Source organism: Embiotoca jacksoni, unplaced genomic scaffold (genome assembly GCF_022577435.1).
Source record: "Embiotoca jacksoni isolate LCO1_2020_lvr unplaced genomic scaffold, fEmbJac1.0.p SCAF_7, whole genome shotgun sequence".
In the NCBI taxonomy this organism is placed as follows: domain Eukaryota; kingdom Metazoa; phylum Chordata; class Actinopteri; family Embiotocidae; genus Embiotoca; species Embiotoca jacksoni.
Window position 1 is genome coordinate 11,823,108 of NW_027185425.1, and position 26,619 is coordinate 11,849,726.

At 40.6% G+C, this 26,619-nt stretch overlaps 1 protein-coding gene across 1 annotated transcript in view; it reads right to left on the bottom strand.

Annotated features, from left to right (window-relative positions):
* kcnh8 (potassium voltage-gated channel, subfamily H (eag-related), member 8) overlaps positions 1 to 25,140 on the bottom strand; it is a 49,770-nt gene extending 24,630 nt beyond the window's left edge. The window contains exons 1-6 of the mRNA XM_069176734.1: positions 24,999 to 25,140; positions 10,567 to 10,800; positions 7,001 to 7,132; positions 3,788 to 3,915; positions 2,829 to 3,066; positions 2,564 to 2,721 (exon numbers count right to left, since the gene is read on the bottom strand). Of these exons, the coding sequence (XP_069032835.1) occupies positions 2,564 to 2,721; positions 2,829 to 3,066; positions 3,788 to 3,915; positions 7,001 to 7,132; positions 10,567 to 10,800; positions 24,999 to 25,074 (966 nt within the window). The 5' untranslated portion in view covers positions 25,075 to 25,140. The remainder of the gene's footprint in view (positions 1 to 2,563; positions 2,722 to 2,828; positions 3,067 to 3,787; positions 3,916 to 7,000; positions 7,133 to 10,566; positions 10,801 to 24,998) is intronic.
* Between the last annotated feature and the right edge of the window lie 1,479 nt (positions 25,141 to 26,619).

The window sequence follows — 26,619 nt, forward strand, 5'->3', positions numbered from 1 at the left end:
TTTCCCTTTCACACCTTTCACACCTTTCACACTTTAATGTGGTGTGAATGTCATCCATTGTGCACCTGCTCCTCAGGTTATTGCCACTAACAGTCTATCATTTGGGGTTAGCCGTCGTGTATCCCCATCGGAGATGTGCGCACACACACGCACGCACGCACGCACGCACACACACACACACACACACACACACACACACACACACACTAGCTATTATTTAGAGGGATGTAGGACAAGGAGGATATTTGATGCATGTTGCATTAGTGTAGTGGGGAGAGGAAGGGAGGACGCGGTTGGTTGCGACAGGGAAAGTGGGACATAAACTCTATGGAAAATGTATATATAAAGTAATAACTAAAGGTAAAGGAATTATCAAGACAGCGAGGAGAGAAAATGTTTTTATGTGTGTAAGAGAGAGAGATGGTGAAGGAGACTCAAAGCATTTGCACGAAGCTAAGAGGAGGAGATGTGTGGACGGTCCTTATCAGAGCTGTGCATGCACATGTCTCCAATATGTTTTATGGCAGTTTATCCTCACTCCCTGTAAGAAATAGAGAACTGGTGCAGCACAAGGGGTAATGAAGCCTCCTACAGAATCCCTGGGGAGAAGCTCCATCTCCTCACCACCATCTATCACCACCCTGCATCCCACCTATGGAGAGAGCAGGCTGCGCCCTATCCCATTCTCCTCCAGCAGCATGAGCAGTAAACAATGTGATGTTCCCGGCAATGCACCTCCTGCCACTTTTCCTTCAAGTTGCCACTTCCATCTACCCCTGCCATTCACATTTTCATTTCCTCTGCTTATCAGGTGTGAAATTTACATTTAGCTACCTGATTGCTTGCTTTCCGTCTGCTTTTTTAAGGCAGTGTTTGTGCACATGAGCCTATAATTTTACAGAACTGCTCATTATTTCTGCTCCTGCAGCCACACCATTGGTCATACAAGCCTATCACAGCAGCATGATTGATCATGCTTGTTTCTATTTACTCTACTCATTCAGCAGTGTATGGCCAAAAACACTGTTCTCCAATACCAACAAGGCATCCAGGCCCAGGAGATGTATTCATAGGAGCCTAAATAATAACCTATTGTATTTGCAATTACGTTAAAGAGCACCACACTGACAAAAACAGGAAGGGAAAGAAGTACAATTTAACTACTGCTCTAACAAGAAAAAGAGCAGAAATACAAGTTAGGGTGGAATAGGAACCACTCAACAGACAGTAAAACATGCCACAAAAGCAGAAATGACAGAGACATACGACAAAAACAAGAGAGGAGAACACCAGGGAGGGACACTGCTGTGGCCCTGTGGCTCATTTTGGTGAAAGATTGGCTTTTGTCCACATAGGGGACATCGGTCTGAACGCTTCGTCCTTCGAGGGGACATCACGCAGAACGTTGGGCGATTACCCGCCATCCCTGCTCTCCCCGGTGGCGAGGGGAACTTATGGCCCAGTAGCCATAGACCCAAATACTGACCTACTGAGAGCGTGTGGTATTTCCATTAATAGAGTCTGGGTCCAAAGTGCCTGGAGCAGCCTGTCACAGCTCCCACCTTTACTTCCCCGTTTCCGTTCATAGTAGAAGCACTTTTTTGTCCATGCTTTCTTTTCTTTTTTCTCAGTAATTATTTTTCTATTTTCTGTCATTAAGCACCTCTTTTTACAGTTCCCTTTCAAAAGTTTTCACTTTAAAATTTTCATCATAATAATTTAGCTGCATATTTTTTTTGCATAGTTTCCTCCTTATTGTTCTACCTTATTCATTAATACTTCAGGCTGATCTAACTCCACCTATTTTAGACTGAATGCTTGCGTGCATCCATCCAATATAATGTATTGAACCTTTTGACTCACATTACAGTGTCTCAGCATGTAAACAGCCTTAAAAGCCTCTCTTTCTCTAAATTAGGGACCAGAGAGCAAAAACTTATTTCAACAACCAATCAAAACCTCCCTACAGTGCAGTGCTTCGATTGTGTGATATCATTCACCCATGAACAAGACAAGACCGTCTACCTAATTGCTCCAGATCACTGTTTCTTCCTGCACTCTGCTATTCTTAAGGGGGCCGTGTATCTGACTCAAGCAGAGCAGAAAAATCTTGTAATGATTCAGATTTGATTGTTTTGTCAGTGCATGTACAGTATGTGGAATCAATATGACACTAGGGCAGCTCTGGAAACAATCTAGATAATCTATTCTTATGAAATGTCAAATGTGATGGAGGTGTTGCTCTTTACAATGACAGGACTAGAGGCTGCTGTTACTTGGCAACACATCAATCATGAGATTTTGTTTTTCATAACAGCATTCAAAGTCATGTTTTATTAGCTTATATGTATTTTTTTTTATTTTTTAGCATTTTTCTTTGTGGATTCCATGTTTCTACTATCTGTTTTATGGTTTGCTTTTTTTTCTACTTATAAAATATCTTCACAGATTAGATATTTTTATTGGATCATCTAAAGTTGTAATTTATCTAAATATTTTCTCTCCACCTGAATGTATGTATATTAAACATGAGGGATTAAACAACAAGCCAATGGCTACTCACCACGCTGACTTTGAAGGCATAGAGCAGGTCAAAGGGCAATGCGGCCACCAGGTCGATGATAAACCACGTGGTCAGGTAATGGATGCATATCTGTCGAGCATTGAAGATGACCTGGCCTGACTTGCTGACATAAGTGGTGCGAAAATTGAAAACAATGTCTGGCAGAAAGACAAACAGAGTTGGAGTGTTTGATTAATGTGAATGCTGGTTATTATATAGGCTCAATTATTCATGCTACTTAAATCGTTTATAAACAGCAACCAACCTATGATGAACAGTATCTCCACAGCAATATCACTGACAGTCGTGCTGCGAGTCAGGTCATCGTCATCCCCAATGAAGCACACATTATAGGGCACCGTCACAGCCACGTAGAAAGTGGCGAGCAGAATCAGCCAGTCCCAACCTGCTTTGAATGTGCTGTAGTGAAGTAAGATGAATTTGGACTTCTTGGCGTCTGCTACCTTGTACTCCGGCAGAGCAGGAAGATCCCCGAACACATTCTGCAAAGGACAGTATGAGAAAACAGAAGTCATCCAAGTGTTTTTTTTCTCTTAGAGAACATCCAATTTCTTTGTTTTGGAGATACAACCCTTATAGAAAAAAACTAATTAATTTTACATGTGCAAAAACTGTAACCACATGACATGTAATTGTGCACATGGAGAACATGGTTTTAGAAAAATTGTATGGTGTAATGTGTGAAACCCATGTAGATTCCCATGTGAAAACTTTGACACATATTTTCCCCATGTTATCATATGTTGCATCATGTGTTAAACATGTGTGCTACATGTGATCACGTGAAAAACATGGTATACAAGGGGTTTTTTTCTGTTTGGAAATCTACCGATGAAGTTCAGATGAGGAAAATCTATACTTAACCACCTCCTCACCAAGGCTAAACCCCAGTGCTAACATTACCTCAATTAGACTACCCACATTCCTCATACACTAAAGTAAGACACTATCTACTGCAAAGCCTCAGCAAGAAGCTGAGAGTTTGCAGTATCCTCCCCAGCAGTACCCCCCCTTACCCCCCCCCCCCCCCCACACACACACACACACATACATCTCTCTCAGCTCCCTGCCCTTTACTTTGTCCACTGAGCTTTAATAACAGCAGTTATCTTCTCACTTCCTATATTACACAGTCCGCTCCCCGACCACATTTGAGTGATCCCGCCTCGTGGTACATCCATTGTTTGAAGAGTCTGATGATACCTTGTTGAGTTTAATCTTGCTCTTCTCTCTGCTGTGGAGGTGACCAGAGATGTGGTAGAGCACAGTGCTGCTCCGCAGACGAGCCGAGCTGAATGGAGAGCCTGTTTTCACCCTGCCGCGCCGTCGCTCTGTAAACACACACACACACACACACACACACACACACACACACACACAAGCACAAAGTCAGTACACACTCGTCTACAATACTTTACCCCCCAGGGTTCACTCCTGATGACTGAATCAGTCATTATGCTTGATGAAATACATAATATTCTGTACTCAATAGGAAAACATGAATATGCAAAAGCAAGAATGTCTCAATTCTAAGCAAACTGTGCAATTTGCTGGGAAATGCAAAGAGAGTGAAATGTGAAAAAGGAAAACAAGGCATTTACTCTCATTTTGCTTGTACGATCAAAGAACATTTGTTACCAGTTTTGATTCACAATATTCATCATTACATATTGGTTGATAACATCTTATTGTGTAAACACGATCTCCAACAAGACCGTCCAATTTTCAGCTTTGATAAGTCGCCAGTGGGGCACAGAGGCAGTTTAGTAAGGTATATATTTTCTGTGGTAGATTGCTACTGGGGTGTGTGGGTGTGTGTGTATGCTTGCAGGCATGCTCTTGTGTGTGTCTCCTCCAAGTGTATTGTAGTAGTAGATAAAGTAGATAGTGCAGCAGTGATGTGTTCAGACTGAGGAGTTGGGTAATGGGAGAAGGCACTTCATTGCTGCTGGGCTCTCATCCTCATTCTCACTGCTGTGAACCAACAGGAAAGGACTAAGGGCAGATTGGCTCGAGGGGGGGATAACGACAATAACAAAGCCGGAGAATAGAAGTGATAACGGCTTCTGAGTGTCCTTTGGAAAAAGTGTATGTGTTGTGTGTTGTGAGTGTGTGTACGGACCCCAGACTAGGCGAACAGACAGGGCCCATCCATAACGCGGTGCAGCCTTGGGGGACGCGACACCGCAGGAGCACAGACAGAGACATGCTTATTTTTAGATCTAATGAATTTCCCTCCACTTTTATCGCCATTCGTGTGGGGGTAGAAAGGGAGTATAGGTGGGGTGGGGGGAGTGTTGTGTATAAGGGGGGGAAGGCAGCGGCATGTAGGACATATAGTAGAGGTGGGAAAGGATACATATAGTAAAAGCAGCCGAAATCGATGTGAAATAAAGGAGATGGAGATGCAGAGAAGTGAGGAAAGAACACTAAAAAGCAACAAACAAAGTCGAGAGAGGCTTTACCAAAGGTGAAAATTCATACCAGAAAAGGAAAGAACAAAAAAAAAGGAGGAGAATAGCGGTTGTTGATGCCAGAGAGTTGTTTTCCCTCTTTGTCTCACTTTGTCCACATCGTCCAGACAGCGAGCTAAATGGGTCAAATCCGAGGTGTCTGTCCGTTCTTGAAAGGCTTCCCCAGCATGGATGGAAATGCCCCACTGAGTTCCTGCTTGTTCAGATTTTATTTTTTGTAGCTCTAACAAACAAAATTCTGATTTTTTTTCTTCTCACTTTGTAACTTTGGTTTTAAACCAAGTTAACAGTTAAAAACTTAGTAACGTGTCTACAGAGGTATAAACACTCAAAAAAGCCCTCCAATGTCTGCACTGAGAACATATTGAAGATGTTAGTGAGACATTACAGGTATAACCCCATTTAAACAGACACAAAGCAATTATAGTGAGGCGTTGGTCTGAGGCATGCAGCATCAGACTCTTTCCTCCTCTATGAAAAGCTTTTCATTACGTCTGCAAAAATAACGTTGCGGTCCGCTTCAATTTCTCCCTTATTTACAGTAATGAGAGTAATTAGGCAAATCCAAGGAGACTCCAGCCTGAGAGAAAAGTCTGTTTGCTGACTTCACAAACAAACATGCACACACTTTGACCTTCTCTCTGGCTTCTCTCTGGCTTTAGCTTAGGTGTTGTCCTGAAGGTAATCCTTTGAGGATATAGACTTTGAGGGAAAAATGTGTGGCTTTGTTTTCTTTGTATATACAGTAATGAAGATAATTAAAATACTGCAAGCAAGGGATTAAGTTCAAACAAAGAGCTGCTTTTTAAGGTTCCAATCGAACAGTATATCACAGGGTGCAAACTGTGACCACAGCACTATGTTCACAGTTAGGGAAAGGCTGAAGCCTTAGTTAAATAAATAATAATTAAACAGTGTCCCAAATCCCAAGACAGGACTTTATTAACGATTAAGAAGTCTTTATGTTGGCTAAACCTAAACCCAGGTTTTTATGTTCAGCACTTTACAGCCAATCCCAACCTCCTACCTATGACTTGTGTGCAGTATAAAAAAAACAGCACTTATTCTACTAGAAACAATATTGAGCTGAAAAAAACCCAGGTTAATGTTTTCCTTAAAAAGGATTTGGTAAAAGAAATATAACAAGACAGGGTTAATTTGAAATGAAACACAAACCTAATCTACTGAGCACGAAAATCAGCTTCTTACAGAACAAATCTGTCAAAATAACCAAATCTTTTCCACCCTGGAGGCCCCTGCACCGGGATTGAGCTGTATCTATTATAAAAACACAGCTGGCACCATTTTTCGAAGGTTACCAAGCGTTGCACATTCACTGAAGAGGCCACCTAGTACTGTGACAAAAATGGATGAGGCATTTTGTTGTGCTTCAGTTCTGTTGCATCAAATTTTGTTGAGTTGCAGTTGAGAATTTTAGCAGGTCCATTAACATCAGTGTTTACTGACTTATTGTTACAGGGATGTTATTTACTCTCTGATTTACAGATTCAGTGGAAGTACAAATTTTAACTTTTGCTGGAGTTTTTCCAGCCTCACTCTGGCCTGGTGATGAGAGCGAGGAGATTTGTATTTCAAAATTCTCCCAGGTGTTGGTTATTGATAGAGCCCTAGGTCATTCAGTCTATCCTTACAGTTTTGTAGCTGTACTGACTGGATTTAAGGATGTTTTGTCAGGTGGAAATTTAGAAAAAAAAGCTCGGGGTTTGAAGGGTTAAAAAAAGATTGCAGTTTTGGTAAAGTAATCTTAACGTCCATCTCTCTCAGCTTCACCACAGACATTGTGTTACAGTCTAATTTAAAGGAATCTTTTAACCATGCTAATTGAAAATTAAATATTTAGGGTCTTTTGGGGTAATTTTCTTTCTTGTATGGTAACTATTAGAATCCATTCAGCAGTACAAACACACACACGCATACTGACCTTCCTTCTTGTCCTCTTGGATGACTTTGGCTTTCGTGTCGGTGGTGTCCTTAAATGAAGCCAGGAAGAGCACCACGTCGCCCTTCTCGTTCTTAATTGGCACAATGTCCAGCAGGCACCAGAACAGCACCGCTGAAAGGGAAAAACACTCCTATTAACACTATTAAACACCATCTTTGATTAGACTCTGAATGGGTTTACTATGTGTGTATACAAGTTTGTGTGTGTGTGTGTGTGTGTGTGTGAGAGAGAGAGAGTAGAGCAACAGTTTCACAGACTCACAGACTTATTAGCGAGCCTTCCTACAGTTAGAAGTCCCTCGGGGGAAACAGAGCCTTTAAATAGACCCAGCCACTGTTCCCCAGGCACAGCAAGAGATGAACCCATCTCTGAGGTTCCAACTCCTGCTAAATAGATTGCTTTTCAGAGGAACTGCAGGTCAGCATCGGTGTGTTTCTGCACCAGCATTAGTGTGCTTGTGCTGATTGTTGTATTACTGTTCAATGCTTGATTTATCAAAATAATGTCCCAGGACAGAGTTTTTTTTTTCTCTTCAGAAAACGTATTTACTCTCTATCATCCTGTGCCAGCTCATTTTCAAGCACACACACAGAATTATCTCCTGACTGCAGTTTGCCTCAACTTTTTAGTCTCTTTCAGCTTATTGTTTTGGTTTCCCAAATCAAAGCTTTGGAATTACTTTCACAGCTCTCATTAATCTTGTTTTCAGCAAGAGAAGGAAACTGTTTCCAGCAAAATGGTTAAACCCACTGAGGGCTGTCTGCCCAGCACCAATAAGCAGACAATTGGGCAGCTTGCATTTAGCATTTAGCACAGTAGCTAAGAGACAGATATTTTGCAATGATATTGGCTGAGACTAGACCAGAGGTGGAAGGAGAGTAAATATTGGACTTGAATGGCCAGAAAACTGGAAATGAAAACTAATGTTGCTTCACGTTGTCTGGATCTGCACATGGGCAACTGTTTGGGTTTATGAGCGAGAAAGTTATAAAGTCAAAGTTGTGTTTTTTTTGTATTATTAAATATATTGCAATTTTTTTTTGTTGAAGTGAGAATTTATGTCAAAAATCTTTTTATATCACATTGATGTTGTCATGATGGGAGCCTTCAGAGTAGATTTTTTTGCTCTACCTTTATTCTTTTCTATTCAGTAAGTAGAAATGAATCGCTGATCAAGAGGGATTTTCCACGGAGTTTCCTCTCATCACTCCCACTCACTAAATCTTCCTTGCCTGATGATAACTCAGTCACAGTATTTTTATCTCTACATGTGTGTGTGCGTGTGTGCGTGTACGTGTGCATGCCTGCGAGACAAGGCAGCACTATCAAGCACGCAGCGCGAGGGAGAGAATTCCTGATTGCGAACACGCAGCATTCTTTTTTTCTCAGGCAGACAGACGGAGGACAAACTGAGTCAATCAGCTGCGTTTACTTTCAGGACTCTGCTGTGGCAGACGAAAAGAGCGGGTTGAGGCAGAGAAGGGAGGCGGCAAGATAAGGACGGGAGACATAAATGGCAGTCTGGCACCGACAGAACAATGTGGAGATGGTAAAAGAAAAGAAAATAGCATTGTCATGAGAGAATCAGAGGGAGATGAAAGATGACAAAAGGGAAGGGAAGAAGGGAAAAGGAGATGGTAGGGTGCGATAAAAGACAACAAGGCGAGACACAGAGTTGTGTAGACAGTCACATCTGTGATTGTATTAGCAAAGCTGTGTGTAGGCAAACTGCACTGAGCCGCCTGCTAAATTTGCTTTAAAGTCAATCAAAGAAAATATTTAGAAAACTGGTAAAATATCTGACACATGCACACATCATCATACCAGTGTTAATCATTGTCAGAGAGCATATAGGCAACCTTTGCAGTTTCTGTCAAAACAACATGACCACAAGGTGCATTTAATCGCCACTGTGGAGCTTTTGATCAAATCCCACGAGAGATGGAGTTCGCTAATCTGCTTCCAGACCTTCAAATTCAGCCGACGTCTCAGATTTATTGTTGTGTGGTTTCAAGTAGGTCTGGTGCTGCTTATTGATGGCTGTTGCCCCATTTAGAGAAACAATAGACCAACATTTGTAAGTTGATAAGAGGTGAGTCAACTTACAGAAGCAACAACTCTTAAATCAACATGTTCATTTGATTAATGTGAAAAACATGAGCTGCTCGTAGCAACCACGACCACTTCTCAGTGCCAACTGAAAATGATGATGTGGGGAAAGATTCATTACTCACTGCCGAGGGGTTAGGACAAAATAAAACAAAATAACCCTGTTTTCAGCAGGATGTTGGCGGAGAGGAACACAATGTCAGGCTGAATGAATAAAGTGGAAAAAAAGGCAATAGCAGGCAGACTGTCAAGCAAGGAGTTTGTCCAGTCGAACATGTACAGATTTCCATTTTTTTGGAGGACTTATTTATTGTATCATAATAACTATTAGATTTATGGTAGCCTATATGTTGTCTCAAAAGAGCTCAGATTGACAGTCAAACAGGTCAAGAATGAACCCCAGTATGAAATAGAAAGTCTAGGATAGCTTCTAACGGATTGGGGGACAGAAATTAGATGCAGAGCTGAACACAGCAAGCGTGTAGCCACTGATGCATAGATGTGCTCATTATTTCCGGCTGCATTTTTTTTAACTGGGCAGGCGAGCTGATGATTAGTCATTTAACTGGTTAGTTGATTGACAGAAAATGAATCATCTATCACCAATCACTATTTGAAAATAATAATTTTGAGTCATTTTCAAATGAAAAAAAAATGCTAAAATTCCCTGACTTTAGCTTCTTAATTTCAATATTTTCTGGTTCTTTAGGTCCTCTACAATGATAAACTAAATATATTTTTGTTATAGACATTTTAGGTTGCATCTTGAGTTTGGTGGTCGACATTTTTCTCAATTTTCTGACATTTTAATGATCAAACAGCTAATTGATCAAGAAAATAATCAACAGATTCATCAGTGGTGTTAAATAATTGTCATAATTGCCCTTATTGGTCAGCCGGCTAATCACAGAGTCACACACCAAACCATACAGCACACACCAGTTAGTAAATGGGCTCAGTGTAATTGAAGGAGACAGGGTTAAGGGGCCACTAGCTGACATCTATTAAAGTTTAATGTCTCTCAGCATTAAATAATAACTGGGGGACATTTCTGACTGATGGCTTTGTTTAATCACCATTTAATGAGAATGGGTCAATAAAAGAAGATATACTTCCATTCCTCTTGCAGTTGCTTCATCTATGGGCCCATCTATGCCAATTTAAATGGAGCTTCTTCAGAAATAGCCACGGAGAACTGCCATCCATTTATGGTAATATAAAAGGCAAAGTCCCACATGGTGATCACTCTGTCCACTCATTCTCTAATGGCTTTCTGTGCTTGTCTACTGTCCTTCATTCTAACACTTAATTGGTGAATGGCGGGGGAAGGCACAGAGCCTGTGTTGTATGGTAGAGCATGAGCATAAAGGAAATGATCACAACTGAACGAACCACCAAGACACAACTGGAAACAAAATTAGCTTTCGATTGCTTACCTGCCTTTTTGTAGAACATGATCTCATCCTTAAATTCTTTGCGCTCCTCCAAGGCCTCGTCAATGCTGAGGATGATACTTTCGCTGGTCTCAGGCCCATACAGGAACTTACAGGCACAGCTCTTCTGCATGACCTCCGCTCGAGAGAAGCCTGTGAGCTCACAGAAGCCATCAGAGCAGTAGACAATGGGATAGCCCTTCGACATCTGAGCGTTGGCCAGGATGAAGTTGCTGTCTGCAGAAGAAGGAGGACAAAGAAGGAAGATGAAAAAAGGCATGAGCAGCTGAGCTGCTGACATCACTCTCAAAGTCGTGATAGAATTATACTTTTTTCCTGCCCAAACTCAAAGTCATTTATGTCTTTTTGATGATTCTGTTTAAAGGAAAACAGTTTGGAGAGTTTAGCCTTGGTTAACTCAACTCCCAGCTCCAATCAAAAGAAAGAAAAGACACTGACCTCCTCAAAGAATGTTTGAGACATCTTTACACTGAATGCAGTGGAATAAAAAAATCCAATCAGTTTATTTTAATTCTGGGCAAGAAGACAAAATGACAGTTTTAAACTATTCATTCAAGACTCCCTCGAGGCCAGTACCAGTCCCTTAACAATCACAGATTAATAGAACTGCAAATGTCTGGCAGAGCAAAGTATAAATATTACCAAATAGCAATGCCAAGAGAGGTTGGGTTTTTAAGCTTTAATTGACTAAGCAAAAAACATTCTATAATTTATTTATATTGTCATTTTGGCTCAGTTCAACAAGCTTGAAATGCAATTTTGATAGATCAGCTTAGTTGACGTGACTAACATTTGAGCTAACTCATGGAAACTATCACACTCAGTCGAATAGCCGGTATTATTATCAGGTTATTATCTGAAATGAACTGCATTACCCAGGGGGCACTGCTTGACCCTCACCTGATCCCGTCCTCGCCTGCATGCTTTTCTCTGTCAGCGGCTAGTCTCAGTAACATTACATTAACCATACAATGATGAGGACAAGTTAAAGTGATACAGCAGAGCTTCAAAAGTTAAATCCAATCCAAGCAGCACAATTTGTAGCCCGGGAGAAGCAAACTGACGTAAGTGCCACTGCTCGCGGTTAAAAGTTTGTTGATGTAATGTTAGCATCAGAAAAAAACCAACCTGTGACTACAATCCAGTTTAACCGCACAACATGCTGATACCACTTCTGCGTGAACATCTTATTGATTATGAATAATAGTGTTGTTTGTCCTGCCAAAAACGACTAGAACTGTATGGAGTTATAGTTTAAATGAAAAAAACATCTGAATTAGGCTGAATGGCACAACTTCCTTTATCTCTTTCAATTTAAAGCTACTGTTTAAAATTAAAAGCCCTCTGGCATTTCCTTCTCAGATCAGTAATATGCTGTTTTGATAAAGTCTTGTTAGTCTAATAATTTAAATGGTCATCCCTTTGATTTATTAAATTTATGCTGAAAACATCAGCAAATAGTTTTATTCACTGTAGAAATTTTGATTGTAATGCTTATGGATTTCCTGACACCAGCCAATACACACGGCATCATGTAAATAATGGGATTCTCCATTAAGATAAGGTGAAGAGTGAACACTGGTAATCATTTTTAACTCACCTGCATTCTTGCAGACACCTTTCAAATGACACGTTATCATTTGATCCATATCGATAAAAGCAGCTATAGTGATTATTTTCATCAACATGGAAGATGGACAGTATGAAATTTAGCCAACTCATCTTTGAAAATTGCACCACCTTCACTCTGTGAGACCACTGCTCTATCCTCTCAGCTATCTCCACCAACCCATGGAACTTCACATAAAAAATATGGAAGCAAATTCAACTGGTCAAGAGGCTCCTCGCTACCTGTTACAATTTACCTCAATAAGCGACTGATTTATCTGCACACTGAAGAGATAAGAGATCCTGCTCTTGAAACTCATTCCCTAGTGTCAAGACACTGACCCTGAATTGATAATACGTTCAGGGGGAGTTGCGTTATGTGTTTAGGAGAAATATTTCAAAAGAAAAGAGTGACAGAAAAGGCAGGAGTGGAGGATAAATTGGGAAGAGCTGGATTGATGAAGGAGAAAAAAGAATCCCCTGACTGCTGAAGTCTATCACAGTTAATTAGCCTAGTTGTGTCTGTAGCACTAAATACCCAGTTGAAGTGGACCAGCTGTTTATACCTGAATCTATCTATTATGGCACACAAACACACCCATCTATAAAAACAAACACCCACAGTGCTGGTGCTGCGCAGTGATGCTGAGCTGTGCTGATAGACAGCTAATGTTTACAGTACAATGCCCATTATACAAAACAGCGGACTACGGTGGTTTCTATCATGTCTCTGTGTGTGTGTGTGTGTGGATATAGGTGTGTGTATTTGTGTGCCCTGCTGTAATTTGATAAGCAGTCAAACCAGCCAGAACTAGGCCCTGAAATGCATAGAAAAATACAAACACACACACAAACACAAACATTTGGCATCCAGAGATTATACAGAATCCACTTGAGACATCTGTGTAATCAAGAAATAAATCAGTCGCACACACATGATCACAAATTCATATACGCAAACACACAAAGCGACATGGGCTTTATTATAACCACTGCTTAAGACATCCCGCAGAGCAACTTGTTTCAATTACATTTCATTACAGAAATCCATTTCCTGCATCAATAATTCCTTTTTCCACCAACCCAGATCTTTAATTGTTTTATGTTGTATGTCAGGCTTTGTTGAAGGAAAGCACCTTAGATTTGAGCTGGGAATACAACAGTGGAGAACAAAACTCTTGTATGCGTCTCTCACGAGGAATCAGCAGCATGTTCCTTTTTATAATCCCATCTGGCAATCAACAGTTGCCTCTGCACGCTTCCCGCACACGCTAAAATACTGTGATTCCTGTAATTTTACACCATATCCTGTATTGTGTAATAGCGAATAAAGTAGAGCTCTGCTATTTTTAAAGCTTTGGGATGAATGTCATAATTTCTATACCTAAAGCTCAGCTAAATGTTTGCTAAGATGTGGGAACATAGCAACATCACTTGGAAGTAAAATTAGCAACAAACTGTTTTGGACATAATTTCGATGATCCCCTTAATATCTCTTCCAAATTAGTTTGGCTGACTGGAATTTTATGGTGGCCATAATCTTTATTTTTATTTCCATGACAGAACAAAAAACAAAAGTCTGTCTCTCAATACTTTGTGAAATCTTTATTTATTTCATAAGATGTCTGAGCACTGTGATTTTTAACAAACATGATTTAAACATAGTAGATTGGTTGGGGACCATTTCAGTGGCAAATTTAGTGCTCTAATGAGTTTCTGGCAGCATCATAATGAAAAATATGTCACTGATATTTATGTATGTATTTTTAATTTGTTCTTTTGGATCATGAATGTGTGGGGATCAGAGAAATATGTGACATCAGGCTTTGTCTTAAAAGACAATATCTATTAATCAGAACAATTATCAGTTTTTGTTTTGTCTTGGGATCTAGAGATTATGACTTGCACTAATTCATTTTTGCCTTTTTTTGTAGATCAAGATATGCTGTACTTAGAAAAGTAATTAAGGATATCTGTGAACACAGTGGCAACCATAAAAGAGGTGAGAATAGGCAGAAATGTGAGACATCAATCAAACTGGTTAAAAACAAGCCTTCTGAAGAGTTTAACCAGGTTATACACCTCTTTATTTGGAGATCAAATTTAAAGTGAGCGTGCCTCAAATGAGAACCCATCACTGCACAAGAAAACTGTACAACTGTGGCAGATGTTTCTAGTGCAGCCAACCTCTATTTTCTCCCTCAAATAAGTTTGTGTTACCTAGAGGCTCGTTAAAAACTAATCTGCTCACGATTTTCTCATCTGGCTTCTTTTTAAATATCCGGGTTCCCACATCTCAGTGATTAGTAAAATGTTACTTTTACTAATAGAGGTAGTAAACAATGATATGAAAATTAAATCCATTGTCCTTAAGCAATATTTTTGGAAACATAGTGAGAATGAAAACATCACAGTGATTGTGATATCCATTTGTAAAAGAGAAAAACACATGAGAATACTCTGGCTAAATAGCCCAGACATATGGTCAGAGCAGGTCCCGCGTTGGGACCGGCTTCTGTCAAACCTGAGGCCCCTAAGACTCGGGCATAGCAAGAGAGACACCGACAGGACTACTGGAGTGCCCGGGGCCCTAAACAAAGGGCTGCAGCCTGTCTGGTGGCAGCTACCAGAGCATAGGAGGATGGTGCTGATAGAAAACGAATGTTTACAGTGAAATATTGACTATACTGCATTTGGCAGAGGATTCCTTTGGTTGCACAGAATTGACAGGTATGCTGTATTTTGTGTGTGTACAGTATATGAAATATCCTTATTATTTCATAATATATACAAGAACCAAGCAAACACAAGGCTGAGAATCTCCATTCGAGACATTTCCATATTGCAAATGAATGGCATACTTGGTAGGTTTTAGTTTTAGTTTGTTTGACACGAGCACAGTCCGGTGTGTGCAAATCAATGTTACTTGGACCAAAAACAGTTGGAGAAGAAGTCTGTTTCTCCTTATAAATATGGTCTTTTGAATAAATATATAAATAAACAGAAGTACTATAAAAAGGAAAAATAATGAGTACTGGATCCCAGTATGTCCGGCCTCTGCACCCAAGTGAACAAAGTGGCAAAAAAACAACCCAGAAAGTAAAATGTATTTTGCCAAAGTTGGAACAGTTTTGGTTATTTCAAAGATTGATTTGGTTTGAATTGACCCTAGACTCAGTTGGAAAAAAAATGTATGTTGCATAAATCGATGAACAAATCTGGATTTTTGTTGTTGTTGTTATAGTTAAACTTTTAATAAAGAACACTTTTCACCATATATTTAGCCATAAATATTTTATTCATACAGAAATAAAAATAGTTTTTTAAAATAAGTCTTCAAAGTTTTAATTGCCTCTGTCCCTTTTTGATAATATCAGCACAAACTGCCACCCTGTGTGTTTTTTATTTTGATAAATGTATAATATTTTCAAATGGTATTTCAGCATTTACCATTGTAATAGGTTGACACTTGTTTTTGGCACAGAACCATTTTCTTCTCCTTTATCCTGTATCTTTGTTGTTTTGTCTTCTCTATGACATGTCCTCATCTTTCTTCTTCTATACTGTTCCTTCTCCCCCTCCCTGCCACTGTCCTACTTTCTCCGGCTCCTTCCCTCCCTCCTTTGCTATTGCACCATGCATTATGTCCCACCTTGGCTGCCCCCCCCATCTAGATTTCCCTACCTGTGCTCTCTTCCCTCCCTCTACCCCCCTCCATCAATCACTCCAACTGTCCCTATCCCTCCCCCGATCAACCTTCACTCCCTCCTTCCTTTATCTCCAGCTGTTCCTTATGTCCCTCCTACAATTTTGGATCTCTCCACCTAATTACTCCTCATCTCCTCCTTCCTCTTGTAATTCCAACAGACTTCCCTCTTTTCCCTGATCCATTTATTTCCTTCATTCTTCGCACACGTTCACCTTCACCTCCCCCTCCCGCTGCCTCTACAAAAGCATCATCTGTCTACTTTTATCTTTCCTCTGCACCCTGAACCTCAGCTGAAGAAAAAAATCGGAATCATCTCTCTGTCTGAGTACTTTTTGATTTTATCTCACTGTTTTCCCTCTCCCACCTCCCCCAGTGTCTCTTTCCTTTGCTCCTCTTTTTAACTCCTTATTGTCTCCCCTCTCATCCATCTCACCCTCTTTGTATCCTCCCAAAACCTTATTTTCTTTTGGCTAATTTCTCCGATGTAGAAGCTCATAGATCATTTCACCTCTTGCTCTGCACTACTGCCTGACAGCTGCTGGAGAAACCCCACATGTACACAGAGAATAGAGGGAGGAGGAGAAGCAGAGACAAAGAAAGAGAGCAGGAGAGCAGAGGAGAAAAAAGGGCATGGATAGAAGAGAAAGAGACGGTTACAGAGCAATTAAAGTCAACTGAAGTACCTTGATGGTGAACATTAAGCTACCAATACAAGTGTAATTATAGTCAAAACGTAATTTTTGTTCTTTGAAGACTTGGTTAGTTTCTCAATATCTCCTAAAGAATTTGGCATCAGTTATTTATTCAAACACTGATAAAAATAGCAAGTCCTTCAACCCTTACAACCATATAGGTTGTGTCTTTCTTACCTGAAATACGACTCACACGAGTGTTTCTTAAAGCAGCTCCCCTGGTTAGGTTTAAGCACAAAACGGTAAATACAGTTTTAAAAACCTATCCTGACTTTTGGTTGGAAACAGGATGTGAACAGCAATCTCAAAACATCGACCCAACCCACCTCCTCCTAATGAGGAAAAATCCACTTTATATGGGCGTCCTCTGAAATGCATCACTTCTCTGGGACAGATTATTTACAGAACCACTAGAAAACAGTCAAAAAACTGAAAAATAACCAATGTTTTACATTTCCTGACTAGTAACACTTATGATCTGGCAAACAACGACTGGTTTAACAACTTAATCAAGTCGTTCTTTTTTAGCCAAGCCAGCAGCACAAGCAGCACTATGGCTGTCATATTTGGTTGGTCAGTGGGTCAGATTAGCTTTGGTCCAAATTAAATGTCTCAGCAATTATGTTTTTATTCATTTGTATTAAATGCACGTAGTACAGCCTCACAGAAGTGCAAGCACGGCTCATGCAGACTCTTAAGCCTTGCCCACACTGCCAGCCCAAATCCGTTTTTTGTCACATCCAGATTGTATCTGGATTGATTTTCGAAAGTCCAAAAAGCAAAAATAAACCAACAACACTAGAAATGCAATGTTTGCAAACCGGATGCAAACTACAGATGCTTCTTAGTCTGGGCGCTCTGGTGGCTCAGATTGGATTTCTTGCGTCACTCCCAACGCGACACACGGTGACGACGTCATTTTCAGAGTAACAGAGTGAGCAGAAGCAGAGATATCGGAGAGTGTAGATTTTGAAGCTCTAAAAGACCCTGGCAACAACAGTTCACGGGCAGAAGCTGAAACAAACTGTCTGCTGCCACTTCAGAGCTGGCAACTTCCATGTTGGAAAGCCGTGTCACCAGCGTAGCTCTTTGCACATCATTATCACAGCAAGATAAGTTGGTGCTGTCTGGCCACATCAAATCTGATCCACTCATATGCAAATAACTAATAAATGTGATTTGAGAAACAAATCGAATTTGCCTGCAGTCTGAACAAAGCCTGAGTGTTTGTTTAACCTAAAATATGGTCTTCCCTAACCTTAATCAAGCAGTTTTTGGGCCTATATAAACAAACCTAAACTCTATGCTGATGAGAAAACATGAATAATTATTGCAACTCTAACATATGGTGTCTTTACAAAAAGGGCACCAGGTCAGATAAAAGGTCATGGCAGTTGTTTGCAGTTGAGTATGAGGAACGACATGTTGTGTTATTTCAGTCTGGGGACTTGTTTGAATCTATTTCCACAGCAGGTCAGTGCTAAAATAACTAGGTGGGTTAGAGGAAGCAAAGCTGCACCATCAGGTATTTTCCTTCACTACACTCTCAGAAACAGATGGTATAGTGGGGAATAAGTGAGTGTGTGTTTGTGGTGTCTTGTCCACACACTGCTGTGTTCCAGTTTTAAACACACTCACAAATGCTCCATATGAATTTTCACCAGCTCCTCCACAGCCTCGTGCCACCACCTGAAGCAACCACGGAGACAGATTTAAGCCATAACAACAATTCCAATGATGAGTGATGGAGCATGAGGAAGCAATGGAGACACAGAAATAGAGAAGAGAGAGAGAGAGAGAAGGAGGGAGGAGGAAGGTCGGGAAGCAAAAACCATCAGAACTACACAGCAGGAAGGGAGAGAGAGCGAGATGGATGGCAAAACACATGAGAGAGTGACAGATGAGGGGGATGTGGACAGGCAAGGGGAATAGAAAGGGAGGCTGAGAAACACACAGAGGCAGACAGATGAGGGTGGGAAAGGGGCAGAGGGTTATGTGAAAACTTGAAAGTGAGTGAGATGGAACTGTGAGAGGTGGACTGATGAAAGATGGAGATGGAGCGTGGTAAAGATTGGTGGGGAAGTGGGGGAGATGGATGGAAAGACCTCCTTACCTTTTTGCCAAAATTCATGTCGTTCTCTAAGAAAGTGCTAACGAGCTGTTACATAACCACAAAAAAAAGTCACTACAGTTGCCACAGTAACCACTGACACACACCATGGCAACCAAGGTTACAACTCTTCAGTCTGTCTTTTGGATGCAGTGTTAACAAACAGAATGGGATTATGGAATTAATGTCACATTTGTATCACCAAATTTTAGTTTCTTTATCAATTATTTGTATTTTTGTGTCAAAGTCACAACACACACACACACACACACACACACACACACACACACACACACACACACACACACACACACACACACACACACACACACACACACACACACACACTCATAAACATGCAGAATAGGCCTAAACACACTCATACACACACAATCAGACGGTGTTAATCGGGTCATACCATAACGGAAGAGAGAAAATTATTACACAAATTCACAGCCTTAATCATTTCTGCCTTAATCAATTCCCTTCGGTTCTCACTGGATGAAACATTACATAGGCCATTACATTCCTGTCATTTGCAGGCCCCAGCTTTTTCTTTCTTTCTATCTAAATCAATATCTTTATCACCCTCCATTGTCTACCTAACAAACTTCTGTCATATAGCTTCCCTCTCTTTTCTTAGAAAACCCAATACAATTAATTAAGTCTAAAAATGGCCGACTTGGTCCAGACTTCCGCTGGTGAAATCCCGTTTGTCGATCGTTTTGGACAGTCCATTAGAGGCGGTGATTAGGAGAGAAATCTCACTAATTAGGGGGTATAACAAGGCAGAACGTCCACGGTGACGGCGAGGCTCTCATGCAGAGGTCCCAGAAGTTTGGTGGAACAGACGAGATTCTCTCTCCCCCTTTAAGTTCACAGCAATAATCAAGTCCAGTGACCTTAAAGTGAGGACAGTGTTCGCCTGCTGAGTCTGTACTGAGGATGATGGCTGTGTCATCTTAACTGAACACTTTATCAAAGCCTTGTTAAAGCGACTGGACAGTGCTGGGTTGCTATTAATTCAACACACTAATTTACATTTTCCACAGTCGATGCCAATGCTTTTACGTGTGCTGGTTTACTGTGACTGAATAGGTAGATTCCGGGTATGTTGTCACTTTAAACATGACATGCAGCTGATTACGTTGTAGGAAACAGCGCATTTCTAATTAATATGAGCTAAACAAGCTGTAATTCACCAGGTGTCCTGAAAAATGACCCTGAGGCAATGCAAACAGGCAACTTTCTTCTTACACAAGATCAATTTTAAACACTGTTGTTTTTAAAGCTTGCTGTATGAACAGCAAATGGGTAAAAATCACGCTATAATATAGTACATATGGCGGACCTCAGGGCTGTATCAACTCCAGCAAGACACCGTTATTTCTGTTTATTTTTTTTAAAAGAAAGTCTCAATATTAATTGGGTTTTGGAGACAATTGGAATAGTAGTGCCAATCCACTGCCAGTGAGTGAGGGCCTGCAGCACTACAGTCATTGATGATTGATTACTCCCTCACAGTCTCATAAGTGCACTCATTATTTCTTCCACAGTCATCTTCTGACATACCTGCCTTTTTTTTTTTTAACAGGTTAGCATAATTATAATGGAAAATAACCCCCCCTTAAAGCGTCTATTAAGGGAAATGAAAATGTTGCTGTTCGTTTTGGTGCTGTATGACATATCTATCTATCTATCTATCTATCTATCTATCTATCTATCTATCTATCTATCTATCTATCTATCTATCTATCTATCTATCTATCTATCTATCTATCTATCTATCTATCTATCTATCTATCTATCTATCTATCTATCTATCCTTTAACAAACCTTTGTGAAACATATGTGTCAGTATGCGGCCTGTGGTGTTTTATCCTCAGTAATTAGCTCCTCTGCCTTCTTGCAGGTCATAGGGTTGCTGGTGTGACTAAGCCACAGGGACACCAACAGAATATACTGAGACAGTGGGATGTGCTGCATCTGAAAGTGACTAACGTGCACAATACTCAAATGGGTTTTTAAAACATTCACCTGGCAGCAAGTGGTAATCACAATGTGGGACCCCACCGATACTTATTAACCACATAATTAGATATGCTGCATTTCAAGAAAATTCACACACACACACACACACACACACACACACACACACACACACACACACACACACACACACACACAATTTCAGTGGTACAAAGCAGCAAGGAGTAGAAAATGCTGCACAATCTCCTGCTTCTTGCTCTACTCTCTACTCTCTTTCATTCATATCCACACTTAAACCTTACGACTGCCGTCGTGTTCCGACTCAACACACAGTGTTACTGTGACAGTAATTACCTGCCTTGAGGAGTTGGAAATACAGTGTATGCCGAGAGCTAGAAAATAGCAGTCTGGAAGAATGGTGCAGGATGGGAGGGAGGCAGCACACTGGGAGACTTTGCCCAGGCCTCTGTTACAACTGTACCACCAAACCGTCTGCTGAATCTGGCAGCCCAGTACAGTCTCCCTTTCCCTAATGCAGGCCACCATTGTTTGACAGAGAGTCAAGTCAGCAAGTATTTTGTACTGGTGACGAGGCTGCTGTGATAGCTTCAGTTCAGAGGTATGCATTTTAACTGCACTGACATGACCAAATATTTACTCTACTGTGAGTGCCAACTAATTCTGAATTCATGTTTCCATACGTTTACAAAACAGAACATACATAATACAATACTATTTAGAAGTAAACAAAAATGATGTATTACTCGACTATATAAAACCGTATTTTAGGTCATGTGCTTTTTAAAAACCAAGAAAAAAAAATCAATGATTATTTCATTATTTCATTAATTAATCAGCAATTATAATGATAGTTCATTAATTGTTTAAGTCCTCTTACCAGAAATTAGTCCTTAATCATATGAAACTCAATATGTTTGAGTTTTGGATGTTGGTTGGACAAAACAAGCGACAAAATTAACTTGACCTAGAAAAAAATGTATTGGGATTCCCCTCACTCTAACCGGTCGAGGCAGATGGCCGCCTACCTGGTTCAAAACTGGTTCAAAACATACATCAAAGGGAGGAAGCTTTAGGTCAGCATTGGAGATCAAGTGTCAGAGAACCCTGACAGCTGTTGTGAGGTTCCACAGGGCAGCTGCTTTGGTCCTTTACTGTTCTCACTTTACATGCTCTCACCGTAGTAGTGTTGAATGATGCTCCTCAACACTCAGCGAATGAACCCCAAAATATTACCCCACCAAAGAGTAACACCGAACACAAACTGTAGTCTAACTTAGAAAATAAACTCCCCAAATCAAACTCTTTGTTTAACTCCAGGATATTTCACTCCAGAAATTTGCTGTGATAGCTCAGTTAATACTTTTAAAAGAAAGCTCAAAACATATCTCTTTACATTAGCCTTTAACTAGTTACTCTTGAAGCTCTCTTGCACTTGCTTGCACTTGAACTACCTTTAAAATGCATATTGCTTATTTTATATTTTAACTGTATTTGTGTTTAATTTTATGCATTTTATCTGTTCTTATGCATCTCATTTCTTATCTATATTTTTTAAATGCTCCTTTAAATCTGTTTTTATGTGAAAAACTATTTGTAATTTTCTTGCTGTAAAGCACTTCGAGCTGCATTTGTTGTATGAAAGGTGTTATAAATTCAAATGAAATTTTTGTTTTGTTTTTTGTTACTATTTTCTGACATTTTATAGATTAAATGATTTGTGTAAAATATAGGAAATTGTTTTAGAAGGCCTAAATATAGATACTCTTCAAATTACTATATACAACCTGAGTCACCATCTTTGATTGTGACGAGCATCACCCGCCTCGATTTATAGCACCCGTGAGGTGCAGGAGGTAAGATTAGTCCCCTGGATGATGCATGTGGTTGGAGGGATGACAGAAGGTGTCACAGGATTTTCACAGTCATCACAGAGCAGAGACACAGACAGACTCTGTTATTTTAGTTATATTACGGGCAAACAGGTACACAACAAACCCAACTGCAGCGATCAGGGGTGTTTTCGTCTGTCAACCAACAAGTCCACAAAGCACACAGTGATTTACACACACTCTTGGTGTTTTAAAATGTCACCTCCTGATATATGAAATGACTTTGCTCAAAATAATCTGCAATTTTGTGTCAGCTGTGGGATGCTGGAGACATAATTAGAACATTTTTTTTAAAAAATTTTCTCCTCCATTCCCCGAGGAATTTTGAGTAATTGCACAGCAGCTACTTCCTCCAAATGTAGAAAAATTATTTAAACATCAACCCTCATCTGAACTATTCAAATGGGCAGGCCGGCATTCTGTGTCTCCTCAAAGCTGTTAATAGAATGGATCCTGAGTGTTTCCAGTTATTAACTGTCTCTGTTGGCTCTGGTTATGAAAGGGGTAGGTAATTTTATAAACCTGTGTCTGAGCATGGAAGAGAATATCACTCTTTGTGAGCATGAAAAAGAGTTATATCCATTTAGAGGGCCACCAGTAAATGTAAAAACCCTTTTCTCTGAATACAAATCAGATCACATGATAGAGTTGCCTACTCTCAGTTTCATCCATTTATCACTGTTTCCAGGTCCAACCTGCCCACCTGGGCTTTGGATGACGTCAAGGGGGATCACATAACAGTGAACCTAGCTCTTCTCTTATATTTGCTCTTGGCCAAGCCATCAGACCCAATTTGTCCCGTCAGGCTCTGCTGCTCCCAGTCTGCCCCATCTTGCAGTTCAAATCCAACGTTAATTTCCTTTGCCTCGCCAGCTCAAGGACAGCAGCTCATTCTATGGAGCTTGACAAACCACTTGTGCCAAGTACAGTACCACTCCAATTCCCTGGTGTTAGGACAGAGCCCCTGCTCAGGCGGCTGAATGTTTGTCGCCACTCGACATATAGCCTGCTCTCACTCATACAGTGGTGCTCAACCCACAGATATTGGGACTGGAATCAGGATGGATGTCTCTGGTTATTATTGTGTCTCTGAGTGGTATGAACACAGTAGAGGAAAGGCAGAATAACCCAGAGAGGGGGATACAAGTAAAGTCGGATGGTGAGTTTGGGTTGAAATCTGCAATTAAATGCAGGATGTAGGCAAGTATGGGAACAGAGTGAGCAGATAAAGGTGCTTTGTCTGACATATTCGGCAGATTTTGAGGCACACAAAGGGGACTCTATGTGTGTTTATACAATATACTCTTATTGTATAAAGTGACATCTGAACTAATGAGCAAAGACAGGACACTTAAGCCACAATCTCTAAATCACAGAAATCTTAGCAAAACTACAGCCTAAGGGCCTGCACAGCTACCCAAACAGACAAACAACAGCACCTCTGCTGAAACTCTAAAAGTGAAAACAGAGGAGAAGCTGAAACTAAGCAGAGAAGAGAAAATGAGTAGGGCAGCTCACATGAAATAAACCTGGAGGAAACATCAGCAGGAAAACATCAATGATTCCCAAGAATCCTCCAAGAGAAACAGAAGATTAAAGGAAATATCTCTGATGATTATGAAACATCATGAAAACAGAGGACTACTAAGATGAGAAGCAAGAGACCAGACAAAAGTTGAGAAATGCCTGTGCCCCAGCCTGAGGAAGGTCTTGCTGTAATGACTTTGTCGACCAATTAACTTTGATAAATGTGACTGCTGGTTTCAGACCGGCGGGGGGAAAGATTGCACCCGCCGCAGGATTGTCGGCCAAAAAAAAGAAATAAATCCGAGATAAGAAAGATGGACTTCATTGCAAAAGTGAATGTGTGAACTCAAAAAAAGTTCATTCAAAACGATTCACAATGACATATCTATACATAATATACCACAGAGGCTGCAACTTGTGAACAAGTTGTCCAAATGTGTGGTGAGAAGCTGTAGGCTGGGTGTGTGAGCGCCCTGTTAACCCTTTGTCGCTGTCCATGGTGCTGAAAGATCAGCACCACGGAGAGCGACAGCCTCAGCAGAATAATGCTATGGGAGCTCTCCAGCTTTCCTTTACTGTCTGATTTAAACACAATATGGTGTTACCTGAAAGCTTAAAGTCTATCTCGGGAAAAACAAATGGGCTTGATATATGTGGTGTCAACTTTAAGTGAAAGGCAATTTGCGTCGGGGACAACAAAACAAAATTGCAAGTGTTGAAGAAAGGAACTAATGTACCCAAGGGTGAGTCTGCTTTCTCACGCCCCTTATAAATTATAAAACCCAAGTAAACCAAGGAACAAACACTCAAATCCAAAACTAATACAGCTGATGAAATGATTAGAGTGAAATAATTGAAAGCAAACTTACGGGTGCCATCAAACCGTGTGGCTATAGTGTCCAGAAACGTGTTCTGAGGCGCTAATAATCCCTTCATCACAGGCATTTTCCCTGCTTAATGTCGAAGTCCCCATCAAAGTTACTGGAGAGAAGGTGCAAGTCGTCCAAATGCGTGATGTGCTCCCATTTAAGGCGCCGAGGCTGTATGAACCCGCAGCTATCCAGTCAACTCAGCACAATGCGAACCCTAGCTGGTCGGGAGTGCACGTGATGCGCGCACCCGGTGCGTCCGTCGCGTGTGCAAGCAGCGGGAGATGATGAAGCCCACAGGTGCAGTTCAGGTAAAAAGGCAGGAAGGACCGAGGGAGAGTGAGACTGCCTGTCAGCGATGCCATTGTTATGCCGTTGGATTCAATGGTCGTCTCTCCACAGCACGCAATGGTGGGAGGTATCAATCACTCTCAACAACAATTGGGATTAAAAGCGCAAATGGGGGAGTTTCTTAGTGTGGCGACACAGTGGCATCACAATATAGAAACACAACTTTTAGTCACACTTTGTTTTTAATTGATTTCCCCTTTAGCTTCTCCCAGAATTCCACCTTCTTTGTCTTTATCAGCACATCAATAAGTGTTTGATCTATCAGTCACTCAGTATTCTTAGGAAAACGATCGTGCTAAAGAATTAGAAAAAGGGCAGTGAGAGTGAGCATATCCAATAAAGTTTATGCACAGAACCTACACTTGCACAACAGTTAATAGATACATTTATAAAACGGAAACAAAAATTGCTTCAGTTGCACAACAGACTGCAAATGAATAGCTTCCAGAGACGCACGAGTTATTTACATGGTTGTTTGGTAGAGAGTCCACGCTGCTTTCTCTAAGCGCCCACAGTACCTGTCAGCAGGCAATCCACTGTCCAAAGGGACAAAGACATATCGTGAGTTTTTGCGCCATCCGATGGTAACATATAGGCATGACATGCATGGAAAACGTGCCTCGATGGGCTGGAGTCAAAATACAACGAGCGACACAAGAAACTTCAGCAGACCAGATCAGTTGCACTGTGGCGCCCTCATGTGGAGTATCTAATGCCAAGCAACACTACAAAACACCAAGAAACACTTAAGTTCATAAATCCACATAGAGCCTGTAGAAAATACAGTGTTGCACATAAATGCTCTTTAATTTATTTCAATACTTAAAATGTGGATGTTGCTGCAAAGAAACTACAAATTCTAAAACATGAATTCTATACACACATCATCAATCACAATCACCCAAGGTTAGAATCACAAGTTTAATATTAGACCAAATGTAAAATATGGTCTTCCCTTCTGTTCCTTATAATGTCACAGTTAAGTTGATGTTTAGGATATAATATGTCATCACTTCATCTTTTTATCCTGTTAGACATTGTGTGAAATTTGTCAAACTCAGCACATGAATTCTTAAATTATGGCCACAGTCGTTTTGTAAGTTCACAGTGACCTTTGACCTCGACCACCAAAATTGAATAAGTTCATTCTTGAGTCCAAGTGAACATTTTAACCACAGGATATTCTCTGGAGGTGTTCCTGAAATAACGTGTTCACGAGACTGGAACGGACGGACATAATAAGCATAAACATTATTCTGCTGAAAAGTCC